At 41.5% G+C, this 16783-nt stretch overlaps 2 protein-coding genes across 10 annotated transcripts in view; one reads left to right on the top strand and one right to left on the bottom strand.

Moving 5' to 3' along the window:
- Nucleotides 1-3675, bottom strand: part of RNF170 (ring finger protein 170) — a 46037-nt gene extending 42362 nt beyond the window's left edge. For 2 of the 4 annotated variants that reach the window (XM_032413306.1, XM_032413311.1), the window contains exon 1: nucleotides 3498-3675. The gene's annotated coding sequence lies outside the window, so the exon portion shown is untranslated. Of the gene's footprint in view, nucleotides 1-3177; nucleotides 3430-3497 lie in introns of those variants that run through there. The other 2 variants (XM_032413307.1, XM_032413308.1) reach the window with 2 other exon arrangements.
- A 220-nt stretch (nucleotides 3676-3895) lies between these two features.
- Nucleotides 3896-16783, top strand: part of HOOK3 (hook microtubule tethering protein 3) — a 104987-nt gene continuing 92099 nt past the window's right edge. For 3 of the 6 annotated variants that reach the window (XM_032413300.1, XM_032413301.1, XM_032413299.1), the window contains exons 1-2: nucleotides 3896-4189; nucleotides 11464-11549. In XM_032413300.1, the coding sequence (XP_032269191.1) occupies nucleotides 4133-4189; nucleotides 11464-11549 (143 nt within the window). In that variant the 5' untranslated portion in view covers nucleotides 3896-4132. Of the gene's footprint in view, nucleotides 4190-7437; nucleotides 7552-8300; nucleotides 8354-8819; nucleotides 9280-11463; nucleotides 11550-16783 lie in introns of those variants that run through there. The other 3 variants (XM_032413303.1, XM_032413302.1, XM_032413304.1) reach the window with 3 other exon arrangements.

The raw sequence follows: 16783 nt of genomic DNA, 5'->3' as shown, positions 1-16783 counted from the left end.
ATTTTTTACTTCCACAAATTCTGGTATCCCCAAAGAAAGTGTTTGGGAAGAGAGAGGGGAGGAGGGGAAAAGAGAGGGGAGGAGGGGAAGAGGCTGCTGATAAATTTCTGAGGAACAGAGAGGTCAGGTGCATTTTCCTGTCACATGGAAACCCCAGCTAAACCTAGAGCTCTCACAAGAGGAACTATTAATGACTGACCTTGTTGGGGGCTTCCAATAGCTCAACTTCCACTAGTAGTTTTTCTTATAATCATAGTTTTAAAATGGAACTGTAGGAGTTAATAGCTCAAAAATTGGGTAAGATGCTGATCTAAGATTACAGAGGATAAACGATAAAAAGAAAATTTTCTACTTGAGACAACATAATACCTCAATCTTGAAAAGTCAGTCTTTTCAATCTGAACTTCAGTTCTCCAACTTGTGCATTACACAGTCAGGTCTTGTCTAGACCAGAACTGTGCTGATGGTTTTGCCCAATAGCACAGACTCTCAACTCAAGCCTGCTTGGACATTAACAGCCCAGATTTTAGTTCCAGTTCTACTACCACAACTGTGTCCTCGCTTAATCTCTAAGGACTTCCATTTTCTGCAAAATGTACAAACTGGGCTTGAGGATTTCTTAAGTTCCTTCCCTCATTACAATTATGAAAATAAGAGTTACCAGGACTTCATTTTTACTATTTGAGATTCACAGAAACAAAACACAGATCTTGCAAACTGTGTGGTGTAACTGATAGAAGGCTGAAGTGAACTGGTTTCTAGCTTTGGTTTGCTACTAACTAGCTAAGCCTTATTGAGGAGTAGCTTAGTATGTCAGAGAAGCATAAGCTTTGGAGGCAGACAACTGTGTATTTAGGTAGTTTGCATCTCAGCTTCTTCATATGTAAAATACATAAAATTAATTTTAACCACACCAAATGCCCACTTTTAAGTAACCTCCACACCCAATGTGGGCTCGAAATCACAACACCGAGATCAAGAGTCGTGTGCTCTACCTAATAAGCCAGCCAGGCACCCCTCAAATGCCCATTTGTTTGACCCCCCCGCCCAAAAAAAAGCTCTTTGTTTTATGGAGACTATAACGAGATAATGAAGGTATTTAGCATATTGCTTGGCACATCATATAGGCTCTCAGTAAATGGAAGCTATAATATTTTGATTACTTTAAAAAATAAAATCTATAAAAAATCAGTAATCTCTACACCCAACGTGGGCCTCAAACTTACAACCCCAAGATCAAGAGTCACATGCCCAACAAACTGAGCCAGCCAGGCACCCCTTGATTACTATTATTAACAACTGTCAAGAACCATTATAAAACTTAGCCGTCCGTGCCTTCCCCATTGCTGCACTATGTTGCATGTCAAATTCTCTTTAATCAAAGCTCTAAGTAGGTATTCTCTGGGAAGACAGCATAAACTTGGGAACATTGCCACGCAGGGCACTACCGTGTTTATTTAAATCTGATAAACAGCTTTAAAAATAAATAAATAAGTCTGATAAACAGCTATAGATGAGAACTAGTCTCCAACTAACTAGAGTAAGGAGATGGCTAAGACAAGTTGCACTCACCTCTCTCCTTGGTCTTTTCCAAAACTTTCAGAAAAAAAATAAGAATAAGGGAAATATAGAAATTCCGGAACTTTCAAAGGAGAAACTCAGTCTTTTTACCCAAGTTCACGTAAAACATGATCACATGACTTCCGCAATTACATCCAAGAAGCTTTTAATATAATTTCCTTCATTGAGGGTAATTGGAGCCACAAATGAAATCTCAAGAACACTGCAGTATCATACATAAATGCACTATGAGTGAGCAGTCAAGACTGAAAAGGGAGGCTTAGGTCATTTGTGTCAAAGCCTCGAAAACCTGAACAGCTGGAGTGAAGGTGTTCACTACACCACAGTCCCTCCAGAAAAGGCTAGCATCTTGTTCTCCACTTCCAAAGACAAGTTGCAGGTGAGTCAAGCTTAAGTCAGTGTAACATGTACTTACTGATTTTACGTGCCTAACAAGGGTAATGGTCATTAAAATGCTAAGGGTTCTACAGAAACAACCTAGTATGGAATGTAGGAACTCTGGTTTGACAGATCCAGAAGCACCAACAGAGGAAACAAAGGCAGGTGAGACACATTTATCATTTCTAAAGATTTCTCTGCCCTTGGTGGAGGAAGAATATAATTTTTTAAAAGACCATTGAGAAGACTCTAGGTAAGATTCTTTTACATTTACAAAATGATACATTCATCACATGTGAACTGTTAATTGGTACTCCGTAAGGCATCGTTAAAAACTCACTCCAATTCTGAGTGCTCAATGACAAAACCTACTCCTAATGGGAAAAGGGGGGTCTCCAGGGACTCGCAAACCAAAGTAAAGATGTGCTCTAGGAAGTTAAGTTTGCTGCACTCCAAGTTAAGTTTGGCATTACCTGGTAAAGTTATGTATACCTTATGATTCAACAATTCTCCTAGGACTCCAAGGTATGTATCCTAAAGAAACCCCCTACACATTTGCACTAGTATCCAGGTTTAAGAATGCTTACAGCACTGTTTTTAGTAGCCCCAAACTGGAACAAAATGTCCATTAACAGAATGGATACGCTGTTATAATCATACAATGGAATACTAGACAGCAATAAAAATGATCTACAGATACACACAAATTTACTACAAATTCAAAGCCATAAAATACACTGATCCCATTCACAAAAGTTCAAAAACAAGCAAAGTAAAACTATATTGTTTAGGCATGCATATACAGACAGTAAAGCCATAAGAAAAGCAGGAAAGTATCATAAAAGTCAGTCTAGAGAAGGAATTGTTCTCAGGAAGGAACACTAGGTGTGGGTAGAACTCCTGAGGTATGGGCAGTGTTCTTTTGTTTTTATCTGGGTGTTTGTTATTATTTTTCTTTAACCATGTACGTTGTATGCACTTTTCTGCCTATGTCGTATCATATAAAAATATATTGGTATCCCTGCAGAAATCCACGCCTCTAAAAAGGTGAGTGCTCGCTGGCGGACCATCCACCAAGCCATTAAACACGAAGGCCAACCCCTAGCTCTGCACTAGGAGAAACAGGCCCTAGAACTGCCGAGGTCGTCACGGGCTAACAACTGGCGCACACCCTCTCCCTGCTTAAGTAGCCGAAGTTTTCAGGGAGTCGACGCTCACCCACGACCCAGGAAGGAACGGCCGGCTCTCCTCACCCGGCCAAGCACCTAGAACCGCGAGACGCCCGCCACGTCGGCCCTTCCACCGTCTCCGGAATTCCGGGCGGGAGCTGGGCGACTCTGGGGCTTAGCCCGGGGCTTCCTGAAGGAAGGCGGAGCCCCAGGGTCCGAAGCAGCGACTTCCCCCCGCCGCGAAGCCCGAAGGCGACCCCGGGGCAGTCCCGCCCACGCCGCAGCCCTGCCGGCGGCTCCCGCGGGCCCGGATCCGGGTGGGCGTGGCCGGCCGCGGCCCGCCGGCTGGGAGGGGGAGGGGGCGCGTACCTCTCCACCGCAGAGGATACCTCGCCAATTCCCGGTGACTGACAATAGAGATTATTTCCGGGCACGGCCCCCGCCACCCCTCCCGGGCAACCACTAGCTGTCTCTTTTTTATAATTTGGAGTGCGGACACTGGCGCACGCGCACTGCCGAGCTTCCGTGAGGGTTCGAGCGGACAGGCGAGGAGGACCCGCCGCCGCCGCCGCCGCCAGGGCCGGGCGCGTGCGCGCGGCGACACGCAGCGGGCCGGCGTCGGGGCGCGCGCGGCGGCGGCGGCGGAGAGGCGGGCCGGCCGGAGCGCGATTGTGCGCAGTGGCTCGTCGGCCGCCGCTCTGGCCAGGGCCGGCGTTCTCCGGAGGAGGGGTGTGGGGGGCTGGAGGCGGGGACGCGGGGCTGCGGGCGTGGCCGGGGGCGCGCGCGGCGGGCGCGCGGTCCCGCGTGAAAGGAGAAGGAGGGGCAGCGGGGGTGACGGTGCGAGAGCCGCTGGCAGCGCCCGGGCGGTAGTCGGCGGCCCGGGCCCGAGGAGAAGGTGGACCAGAGGCCAGGTCAGCTGCCCGGACCCTCCGACGCAGCCCCAGACCGAGCGGCAGCGGTTTCTGTTGAGGTGGGGAGGCGCTGCCAAGCCCCAGCTAGGGAAGATGTTCAACGTGGAGTCGGTGGAGCGGGTGGAGCTGTGCGAGAGCCTTCTCACTTGGGTATGTGATGACTGGCGGGTCGGGGGAAGACCCCCTCCCCCAGGTCTCCTTTCCGGGATCCCCCACGCTTGTCGCGGGGGGCGAGCGCCGAGGGCGGCGGTGCCGTCACATCCGGGGCCTGGGGCGGGCGGAGCCGGGGGACGCCGGTGCGGGCCGCGTCTACCCCAGCGGCCGGGCTGGGCGGGGAGCGGCCGGGAGCGAGGGGGCTCGGCTCCAGGTCGGGGGGAAACTTGCCGGGCTTGAGGTGTTGGCTGCCCTCCGAGAGGAAACAGGCCCGGTGGAGCCTAATGATGGGGTGCAGGCGGCACTGTGATTAGGATTGTTGTTGTTTGCAGCTGATGAGGCGCTGGCGCTTCCCTCTCGCGCTGCCAGGGACACCAAAGCGTTGGCTGTCTCTGCGCTCGGCGCAGCCGGTAGAGGCACTCGGGACCCCTGGTTACCGACGTTCCTCGCCTTTGTTGTAGCATTCGCGGAGGACTGAGGGTAGCCCCTTGACGGATGAGCCAAACCCACTGGAAGAGAAAAGTACTTTGAAGGGAGGGTAGGAAAAATACGAAAAGGCACCCAGAGACGGTATTTAAAATGTGAGATGCACTTCAGAGATTAGAAAGTAAGCGGTGTGGAGATACTTATTTAAAGGTATAAATATAAAAACAAATCTGGAAGATATGTGGGAATCATTAATGGAACTCGACAATTTGGGGCGACGTTGTGGGCTTCTAATCTTAAAGTTATTAAAATTGTCATGTTTTAAAGTAAATACCTGTTTAGTTCTCATGCTAATAATTGTGCTTTTAGCAGCCTCTTCGAGAGCCGGTCCTAAAACCCAGGCTGTGTGTTTCACAAACCTTGGTGTCAGTTTTTTTGGGGGCGGGGGCGTGTGTGTATGTATAGAGGTCTGCAGAGCCACGGGATAAACCTAGTGCTTTTTCTGGGAGTTTTACTCACTGCTAAAAATGTTAAATGTCATTTCTAGAATAAGACACTAATATATTTATTGAGGTGACTACAGCATTTGGGTTAATGTTAAAGGTAAGATACAGATGTCAAAGAAATTTTGTTCAGTGGTGCCTTGATTTATAAGTTCAGGTCCCTAAAATACGGATGTCACTTTTCTGTGTGGGGGCACTTCCATGGAAAGGTTAGAGAAGCATTGCCTTAGGTAGGTTGTAACAAAGGTAGTGTAAATACTGAGTTGTTTTTTTTTTTTTTTAGATTTTATTTATTTATTTGAGAGAGCGAACACCAGCAGAGGGAGAGGGAGAAGCAGACTCCCCTGCTGAGCTGGGAGCCCCACACGGAGCTCCTTCCAAGGACCCTGAGATCATGACCTGAGCTGAAAGCAGATGCTTAACCGACTGAGCCACCCAGGCACCCCTACTCTGAGATTTTCATAATGTGTTCTGTGTCAGGAATCAAATTATGTCTTCTGAAACAATATACACACTGGTAGGGCTTGATACATTCTGTAACTTTTATGTTAGGCTATTCTTGGGATTTCGGGGTGTTTCTGTTTTTTGCTATAATATATAGTTAACATACAGCTTACAAATATAGTGGATTCCAACTTCAGATGAGAAGATGCGTTTCACTACTCTCTTTTAGAGAAGAGAAGAACTGCTAAGCTGCATAACGTGGCCAAGGCAGGGGAGAGAGAAAGGAAAAGAATGAACACATTCTTTGATACTATGGAAGGAATAGATTTGGCAGAGGTTGTAAAAACAGAAGATTGAGGATCTTAAGGTGTGCCTTTTGAGTCTGTACAAGTAAGTTCCTTCCTCAATGCTAGGAAAAGGCAATAGGGCAAAGATGAGGAAGCTAACTGAATCTGAAGTAGGGCTGCATTGTTTAAAGTCTAGAAAGACAAGTCTTAAAAACAGGTGTATTTGAAGGGCATCTGCAAAAAGATGGTGATCATTGCAGTTATTTGAGTGAGAGATGCTAACAAAAATATAGAGGAAGAGTCTTAGAAGTTTGAAGGGATCCTAAGAGAAGCACACAGTATGAGAGCATCTATTTAGAATCTGGTAAATGTCAAGAAAACAGAAAATCGGGTTATCAGATATGGAGAGAGGTCAGGGAATATGGTGTTGTAGAAAAGGATTTTTGAAATGTCACAAGGAAAATTTCTGGAGAAAAGATTAGAGATTTTAAGTAACAACTGGAGGGCAGAGTCTACACAAAGATGTACAATTCTAAGATTTGGAAACATTTTAAAACCTTATGCATTGAAATGTTTCAAAATAGAGTTAAATGCTGGCTTCTCTTTAAGTTGTCATTATAAAAAGCAGAATAAATGTTTATGCAGAAAATGAGGTAGCTAAGTGTACGTTTAGTCTAGTAATTCCCCTCATATCTGGAGGCCAGCTTATGCTGAAAACAATTCCAAAACCAAGTGTAGGGGAAAAAATGTATGCAATATACTCCAAAGAAAAGACTCCCATTGGCGCGCCTGGCTGGCTCAGTCAGTAGAACATGTGATTCTCAATCTCAGGGCAGTGAGTTCAAGCCCCACAGTTGCCATGGAACCTACTTAAAAAGAAAAGACAAGACTCCCATTTGGACTAATTTACTCTGCATAAACTTATAGCCACATGTGGGTTCTGTGCACACAGGTTAGGTAACTGCAACACTCGGCAAGGTACAGACAGCTGCCAGTGACCTAGAAGATCCAAGAACTGAAAGCTCAGCCCCACGTGATTCATTCTCTGAGCTGACAGCCTTACAGAATTAAAGAACCTCCATGCTCAATTATTGAAGATCATAACTATGATCTTGAATATCAAAAGTTTATTTTCACTACATAGCATTTAGTACTAGATAGGAGGTAGATAGTACACTTTAGAAATTCTTCCACTAGGAATAGTTAAAATAATAAAACCTCAGGCACTTAAAAGGGATGACTATTAGTTACCTATCCAGAATTCATTTCTGTGGACATTGAATTGCCTTAAATGCTGGATAAATTGCTACTGTATCAGAGCACCTACTAGCCCAAGAATCAAATGTTCCAAATTTTTGTTGAAAGAGGAATACTTAGGAGAAGACAGAGTATCCTCCTACTGGTGGAAAACACCTTAAGCTTAAATTCCAAATCAGAGTTTATGCAGCAAGCAAGTTCAGCAGGATGTGCTTGAAAATTTCCACTCTACCTCCTCTCCCCACCCTCTGAGTCAAATTGTGTTCTTACCTGTTAAAGAAATCAGCCCTGCCTACTACACCTGTCAAGCCTAATTTCTTGAACTTTACATTAAAAGATTGTTCTTTCTTAGGTTTTAGAGACTGAAAAACCAGAAAGAGTCTGGAGTGCTACCAGTTAATGGCAAGAAGTTAAGTGGGAAAAGAATCCTCACATAGGCTAAGTACATTTCTTCTGGGAAACCCAGCAAGATTAACATACCCTTGTAATTTTCATATTACCTAACAGCCAATAAAATGTATACTAGTGTATAGACTTGGGGAAGGTATCATTTTTGTGATGGTATCTCCCACCTTCCATTCTGTCTGCCTAACTCCATTCTACCAACAATTTTTGTTCTGTGATGGAGGAATAATCAGTGTACAGAAGTTAAAGCACAATTTTAAAAAGCATTTTCTTTTTTAAAAATTGAGGGTGAATATAAAATGGTAGATAAGAGCATAGGTTCTGACATTTGAACCTGGGTTCAAATCCTGGTTTTGTTTCATACTAAGTATGGGTGACTTTGGATAAGTGTGACTTTATCTCTGTTTCAATTGCATTCATTCAGGTGGTTCTTATGCTTTGGTATTGATTAGCATTGTTAGAGGGTTTATTAAAACACTGATTGCTAGGCCCCATGTCCAGAGTTTGTAATTCAGTAGGTCTGGGCTGGGGCCTGAGATTCTGATTGCTAACAAGTTTCCAGGTACCAGGTGATGCAATTGTTAGTGGCCTAGGGGCCACATACCTTGAGAACCACTGCTCTAGAGCAGGGATTTTTAATTTTAGCATTATTGACGTTTGGGGTTGGAGAATTCTTTGTGGCAGTGCCCTGTGCATTGTAGGACATTTAAAAGTAGCATCCCTGGCCTCTACCCACTAGATGCCAATAGCACACACCTATTTGTTAAAACCAAAAATGTCTCATAGGGAGAAAAATCACCCCTGGTTGAGAACTGCTGCTGTGGAGATACTAATTCCAGGTGATCTCATGCTTTACTTTTATCATGCTTTTGTGGGGGGAGGGTGAGATGGAGTTGGGTGATGTTAATAGAGCTTCTTGGAATTGAAAGAGAGGTTATGACCTTTTAGGTAGAATTTCACACCTTAATGCACTTAGGTGTATTTATCTTTAAATTTTACCCTACTGCTATCCGGACACATCCTGTTAGATATTAACTCGGAGTTAATGAGAACTGGTAGATGATAGATTTTTTTTTTATTAAAATATAATTCACATACTATAAAATTCATTCTTTTATTTTTTTCTTTAGAATTCTTTTTTTTTTTAAGATTATGTTTATTTGACGGTGCACAGGGAGCGGGGAGCAGGGCTCTATCCCAGGACCCTAGGATCATGACCTGAACCAAAGGCAGATGCTTAACTGACTGAGCCACCCAGGCACCCCAAAATTCATTCTTTTAAAGTGTACAATTCAGTGGTTTGTAGTATGATCACAAGGTTGTTCAACCATCACCACTAATTCCAAAAACATTTTTATCATCCCAAAAGGAAACTCCATAAAGCTAGATTTTCTTTGGGACCTGCTTTACTTTTATTTCAAGCACAGGTGGACATGTAGCCTTCATGATCAAGTATTTATTTACCTTAAGAGCCAATACAGAGAAAGTAATTGTTGGAAGCCACATTTTAAAAATCAGAATGAAGATAGCTTTTTCTAAGTCCTAATAGAGAAACAGAATTTTAGTACTAAATTACATTATTGAAGAATTACTTGCTTTATTGATTTTTTTTCTTCTAATTGGCCAGAGACAGTTTCCTAATCTGCTTTGGATCAGAGGGTTCCAAATGCCCAACCCGTGTCCCACCACATAATTATTTGATGAGCTTGTTAAAAGTCGATTCCCAGCCTTCTTCAACTTTCCAGAAGATTCTGATGTACACCAGGTTTGGGAACCACTGCTTTTGACTTTTCAAAATATCTAATGTACATTCATTTTCTCATTTATTCTTTTAGCAAAACACTTCTCCATAAGGTATTTTTCTCAATTACTAGATTAAAAAACTCTTATTAGGAAAGGTAAAGTGGCACACCCAGGTTCACACAGAAAATTAGGAGCAAAGCTGGGATAGAATTAGTTCATTACATTCAAAACATACTCACTTAGGGCTTATTCTGTTAGACATTGTGCTAAGATTAGTGGTAAAGAGATAAATGAGATGTGGCCCTCACTGCCGCCTCCTTTTCATTCTAAACCTACGAGAGAGATTGATTTATCAACTGTAAAATGAAAGCAGGTGCTTATCTCTTTTTAAACTACATTGTTGTTACCACATTACTATTGAGGAGGGAGCTGGAGATAGTATAGAATAAAATTTAGTATCAGTTCCTGCAGATATTTATTTGTTCCATTTATTCATTTACTAATTATTGAACCTATACCATGTATGAGGTTAGTGTTAGGGGATGGCTTCTTTTCATTACTCTCCCAAATGGATACCTAGGTAAAAACCACTTGCTATGTGATCTTTAAGATAATTCCCTTAGTTTCCACACCATAACCATCACTACCCACAAGACTCTCCCATATAGAAAATATAAAGAAGTTACTGCATTTGTCAGTAGCTTTTTTTTTTTTTTTAAGATTTGGTAAATGATACAATATAGAGAAGTAGACACTCACCTACTGTTACGAAGTGAGAAAATTACTAGAACAGAATTACTAGAGTTAAGGACAGTTTGTATTTATCAGAAACCTTAAAATGTGCATACACTTTGACCCAGTAATTTCACTTCTGAGTATGTAACCCAATAAATAAAAATGTGAGAAGACCTGAGTGTTATTCCCAATATTTCCATTGTCTCTACTTGGTTTGACCTCATCTGTGTTAATAATGTAAAATTACTAAAATAGGTCTCTATGCCTCTTCCCCTCCAATTCTTCTTAGTGCAGCCAGGATGATCTTTATACGGTGCAAATCTGATGGCCTCAGTCTCCTGCTTGGAGTCCTTTGCTAACCGCCCCCCCCAGTTGCTCTTAGAATAAAGTCCTAACATGGCTTATGAGGTTTTGCACAATGCTGCTCCATCTTTCGCCATTATATTCTCTTCCCTGTTCCATCTCTTCCTTTTCCCCACCCCCATCCCGTGCTAAGCCGTTTTTCATTCCTAGACTACATCCTACTCTCACTTCTAATATTTGTGTTGCTATTTCCACACCCTATCCATACTCTTTCATTTTGCTAACCTATAAACTGTGGGAGAGCATGGCCGCATCTCTTTTCTCAGTGGTTTATTTCCTTCTAAGTCTTGGTTGCACTACTGGGTATAATCATTGTTGGCTCAGCTGTATTATCTTACTCATGGAAATAATTTCTATTTCTTGACCATGTCATGCTGACCAGTGCAAAGTTAGTTGTTGATTTTTTGTTTTTTTGCAAAGTTAGATCTAATTCAGAATACATTTAGACTCAAAATTGAATATCTAACCTCAACTGTAGTGAATGTGACTTCTGCATCTGTGTAAAGATATTTTCGTTTTCACGTCTATCTCGCATAATAGGCTTCACATTTTTTTTTTTTTTGATTCAGTGGCTCAATTTTGGCCTCAAGGACCTAGTTCTTTGTATCCCTCTTCTCTGTCGTACACTGCATTGTCCTCATCCTAAAATGTATTCCATTAAGAGCCCTAAGATGACTGCTGGTGGCAGTTGAGGCAACATATGTGTTCACAGCAAGAGGAGATTGGCTTTTCTTTCCTAGAAACTCAAGTTTAAGCATCTCCCTGCAACTCTTTGGTTCAAATTGTCTTTACCTTTGAATCCTAAGTTAGTCACTGATAGAGGGGATGAAGGTACCATGACTTGCTTAGATTGGCCATCTGTAAGGAGAATGAATGGATGCTGGGATGTCACCAGGTATCTGCCACAATTTCTTTTCTACCTAAGGGAAAAAATGACAATGAGAACCTGCAGGAAATTTCCCATAAGGGAAAGATTTTCCAACTCTACTGCTTTTTAAAATTTATTCCAGCTCTCAAGATGAGATAATCATAAAAAGAAGCCTAAGAAATCTCCTATATAGTTAACCATGGAATCTCCCCCCTAACCCCCCACCTTTTTCTCCCCCAGATCCAGACATTTAATGTGGATGCACCATGCCAGACTGTAGAAGATTTAACGAATGGGGTTGTGATGGCCCAGGTTCTTCAAAAAATGTAAGAATAAATTGTTTTATCTTTTTGTATATTCTTATATGTGAATATTTATTAGATTGAAAACATGGCCAAAAAAATGTTTACATGAAATGTGTGTTGCATGTAGAATAAGAGCTCTAAATGTCAGTTATTATTTTGATGGCGTGTACTTGTTTAGGTACAGATTGACTGGCTGAAAGTTTAATGAGGGCCATAATTGTTAAAACAGTCCATTGGTTTTAGCAGAATTATTTGTTCTTGTGTTTTTCAGCATAAGCTTGGCAGAAATTTTCATGTTAGTGATGAGATTTCTCATTGTAGAAGAATCTAGAGGCTTACTCCCTCTTTCTTTAGGATTATGCTCAAATGTTATCAGTGAGGCCTTCCCTGACCACTCATAAAATAAGTGACAACCATTCCCCTATGCTCTGCTGTATCCCTTTTAACCTTTTATGTTCTTCTTTGAGGCATGTTAACACCATCTTATATACCATATATTCATTTGTTTTGTGCTGCTCCACCCGCCATCCATGTATATACACACATAGTGTAAGATCCACACACAGACAAGGAATTTGTTTTGTTCGCTGTTGTGTCCTAACACAAGGTTGGTTTTTGGCTGAATCATATGAAAATGCCCTTCGAAGGTCACAAATGGTTAAATATCATCAGTTTTTCATGATTTAGCCTGCATCATGGATACTCATGTCTACCACATGAATAAAAAAATGACATACTTGTTTGGGATATACGAAACATACCTGATTCTTCTAAGTACTTGAAAAAATAGAGGTGGTAAAATTGATGTTGTATGGCTATCTCCAACTTGATCAGGAAATTTTCAAATAAAACATTACTTGTAAATTTAAGAAATCATTAGGCTTGATGTGACTTGGGGTATACTTTTGTCTTTTGAAGCACTGGGCACTTGTAGGCCTTATGATATTGGAAGATTTGCATATGACTAGCTGGGATTTCCTGCAGTTTTGGTAAGAATCCATATCAACAGTAAATGAATTCTTGCTGTTGTTCACTTTGCAGTGAGCTATATAGAGTTGCCCATCTGAAAAGCAGTTCAGATGCCTGCATTTCAGAGAATCTGTGTGTCTTTAGAACTAGGGACTGATGCTTGAAAACTAGCTTGCTTTCGCTTTCTTCTGTAACTACATGACACATCTCTCCAGATACACAGGCGCGCACAGACTTTTTGATGGAGCTTGAAAAGGCTCATTTGAAACCTGATCAGGCTTGGTTCTAGCACTCTGAGAACAATCCTGTGATTTTCATGGTCACCTCTGAGTGGTGCCCTAATAATTTTTAGCCTTGAATGGTCTCGAGAATTTCACTGAAGCTAAGTAAGCTTTCCAGGTATGTGTCAGTAAATGAGTTTTTTGCTTAAGTTAGTTAGGGTAGGATTTCTGTCATTTGCAGAAACCAGAAGAACTGTATGTGTATATTGTTTTACCAAATCAGGATCATAGCATACATCGTAAAAGCAATTAATTTACCAAGGTCTTGTAGGCATATTTCTCATCAGTACTTAATTTTTTACCCTTTTTCCCCAAAATGTCTTCCTTTTGTTACAGTTAAACATATACGGAAAAGTATACTAAAAAAGTGATGAATATGTGTGTTTATGTATATCATCTATGTATTTGTGTATACACATCTGTGTAACCACCACCCAGATTGAAATATATAACTTACCTAGCCCCAGATGGTTCCCTTATGACCCTCTCTAATCAATACCCCTTGCCCAGTGATAGCCGTGATTCTGACTTCTACACCAGTAATTGGTTTTTTCTGTTTTTGGACATCTTATGAAGGGAATCATACAGTATGTATTCTTTTGTGTCTGACTCCTTTCCACTCAGCATAATGTCTGAGATTCATTCATATTGTTGCATATTATCTATTTTTAATAACTGTATAATATGTACAACTTCAAGGAAGTTCAGTTCCTCCTTGTCCCTTTGATATTTATTGAATGGCTACTTTGTGTCCAGCACTGGTGATACAGGGGTAAGCCACAACTCACAGGGCAATTGCCTTCAGAGAGGTTAAAACCTTGGGGAAAACAGATTTTTAACTAACTATGAAAACAAAATTGCTATTATAACCAGTGCTACAGGGCAGAAATACACAATGTTATGAAAGTTTGTAAAGAGGCATTTAACTTAAGGAAGTCACAAACATTTTACCTGAGAAAGTAAAGAAATGAAATCTTTTTTTGTTTTTTTAAGTTTTTTTTTTTTTAAAGATTTTATTTATTTATTTGACAGAGAGAGACACAGCGAGAAAGGGAACACAAGCAGGGGGAGTGGGAGAGGGAGAAGCAGGCTTCCCGCAGAGTGGGGAGCCCGCTGCGGGGCTCGATCCCAGGATCCTGAGATCATGACCTGAGCCGAAGGCAGACGCTTAACGACTGAGCCACCCAGGCGCCCCAAGAAATTAAATCTGAAAGAAGATTGGTAACAGATTCCTTAGCATACAGAAGACTGTACACAGAGGAGGCCGTACCAGCTGATAGTATGGTGAATACCACCACAGAAAGAAAGAGGGAGCATGTTACAAAATGAGAATGGAAAGAGAGATGTTGCCAGACCGTATAGGGCCTTGTGTCTTTATTCCAAGGGATAGGACAAGCAATTTGGGAGGTGCGGAGGCAGGGAAGAGCTAACAGGGTCAGATTTACATTTTTTTAAGTTTTTATTTAAATTCCAGTTAACATACAGTGTAATATTAGTTTCAGGTGTACAATAAAGTGAGTCAGCACTTCATACAAGTGCCCTCCTTAATCCCCATCACGTATTTAACCCTTCTGGTAACCATCAGTTCTCTACAGTTAAGAGTCTGTTTCTTCCTTCGCCTCTCTGTTTTTTAATCCCTTTGCTCGTTTTGTTTCTTAAATTCCACATATGACTGAAATCATATGGTATTTGTCTTTCTCTGACTGATTTATTCTGCTTAGCATAATACTCTAGCTCCAGGGACACCTGGGTGGCTTAGTCGTTAAGCGTCTGCCTTCGGCTCAGGTCATGGTCCCAGGGTCCTGGGATCAAGCCCCGCGTCGGGCTCCCTGCTCAGCGGGAAGCCTGCTTCTCCCTCTCCCACTCCCCCTGCTTGTGTTCCTCCTCTCACTGTATCTCTCTCTGTCAAATAAATAAAATCTTTAAAAAAAAAAAAAATACTCTAGCTCCATCCATGTAGTTGCAAATGGCAAGATTTCATTCTTTTTTGATTGCTGAGTAACATTCCATTGTATATATACACCACATCTTTATCCATTCATCATTTGATGGACGTTTGAGCTGTTTCTGTAATTTGGCTATTGTAGATAATGCTGTCAAACATTGGGGTACATGTATCCCATGTATCCCATATTTTTGTGTTCTTTGGATTAAATACCCAGTACTGCAATTGCTGGGTCATAGGGTAGTTCTGTTTTTTTTTTTTTTGAGGGGGGGCAGGGAGAGAGAGAACAAACCGGGAGGAGGGTCAGAGAGAGGGGAAGAAGCAGACTATCTGCTGAGCAGGGATCCCGATGTGGGGCTCGATCCCACGACCTGAGCCAAAGGTAGACGCCTAACTGACTGAGCCACCCAAGCGCCCCAGGGTAGTTCTATTTTTAACTTTTTGAGGCACCGCCATACTGTTTTTCACAGTAGCTGCACCAGTTTTCTTATTCTTTAAGTTTTTATTTAAATTCGAGTTTGATTTACATTTTGAAAATATTCTGGCTACAGGTATAAAATGAATTAGAAGAGGCCATAATGATGAGGGATGATCAATTGGAAAGAAATTTGTAATAAATTAGAAAGGAGATTATGGTACTTTGGATTAGGAGGTAGTGAAGGAGGTAGAGAAATGGATAGACTCAAAATAGTAGAGAAAACCAAATGTTGTTGATTGCTATGGGGTAGTGAGTAAAAGGGAGGTATCAAAATTGACTTTTAAATTTTTCACTTAAGCAAATACACAGAAGTGGGGACAAAGCACAGATGTGGGAATGCTGAAAGGGGATCTGCTGTGGAGGAGTGCTGGATATATCATGCGTTTAGTTTGGGGGACATTGAATTTGAGTGGTATTGAAACATAAGAGAAAATGCCAAGTTAGCATTAGATCATCCAGGTCTAAAGTGTAGAAGAGAAGTCCAGAATCAATTTGGGTATCTCTTAATTGAAGCCATTAGTGTGGATTAAGTCACTTAGTGAATAGTATAGCGTAAGAGGAAAATATGTGTAGCCTGAGCCTTGAAGAACTTTGACATTTAATTCTGGTTGGAACCTCAAACAACAGAGCTATCAGAGAGGTATGAGGAAAGCCAAAAGAGTATGTGTGCTGAGCAGAGAGTTTCACTGTAAATTGCAAATCTTTTCATTTTGTCTGAGCTGAGAAGTGAAAAACTATCTTTCTGTGGTTTCAGTAGAAATTTTATCAAATAGAATGGGCCTAAGTATGTTTCTTGTTAGTATAATTTTTTCTGTATCCAGCCTTTTAGTCATTTTCCATTCATCTGCTTTCCAGCTTCTAAAATTTTGTTGCTCTTGTCTTCTTTCTTTTTGTCCATGTAGGTTCATGTCCCCTCCTTTTATTTTTAATTAATAGGACTTTGTTTTTTTAGAACAGTTTCAGTTTCACAGCAAAATTGAAATGGCAAAAGAGTTGCCGTATGGGATGACAAAAAAGTTCTGAGGGTGGATGATAGTGATGGTGGCACAACAGTGTGAGTGCACTTAATGCCACTGAACCGCACACTTCAATTTAAATGACAGATTTTATGTTGTGTATATTTCACTACTTTAAAAAAAGTTTTTAAAAATTGAGCGTGAAGTATGGCAAATTCTCACATACTCCTTGTCTCACTACATAGAGCGTCCCCCACTATCAACATCCCACACCAGAGTGGTACATTTGTTGTAATTGATGAACCTATGCTGAAACATCATCACCCAAAGTCCCTAATTTAAAGTTCATTCTGTGTTGTACATTCTCTGTATGGGTTTGACAAATATGTAATGACATAGATCTACCATTGTAGTATCACAGAGTAGTGAAACTAAAAATCCTCTTTGCTCTACCTAGTCATCCTTCCCTCCACCCCAGACCCCCAGCAACCCCTGATCTTTTTACTATCTCCATAGTTTTGCCTTTTCCAGAATGTCGTGTAATTGAAATCATAACCATATGTAGTCTTCTCAGATTGGCTTCTTTCACTTAGCAACATTGCATTTAAGATTTCTCCATGTGGCTT

This window comes from Phoca vitulina, unplaced genomic scaffold (genome assembly GCF_004348235.1).
Source record: "Phoca vitulina isolate PV1807 unplaced genomic scaffold, GSC_HSeal_1.0 scaffold15, whole genome shotgun sequence".
In the NCBI taxonomy this organism is placed as follows: domain Eukaryota; kingdom Metazoa; phylum Chordata; class Mammalia; order Carnivora; family Phocidae; genus Phoca; species Phoca vitulina.
Note: the sequence above shows the minus strand (reverse complement) of the source record. Positions and strands in the feature narration are given on the sequence as shown.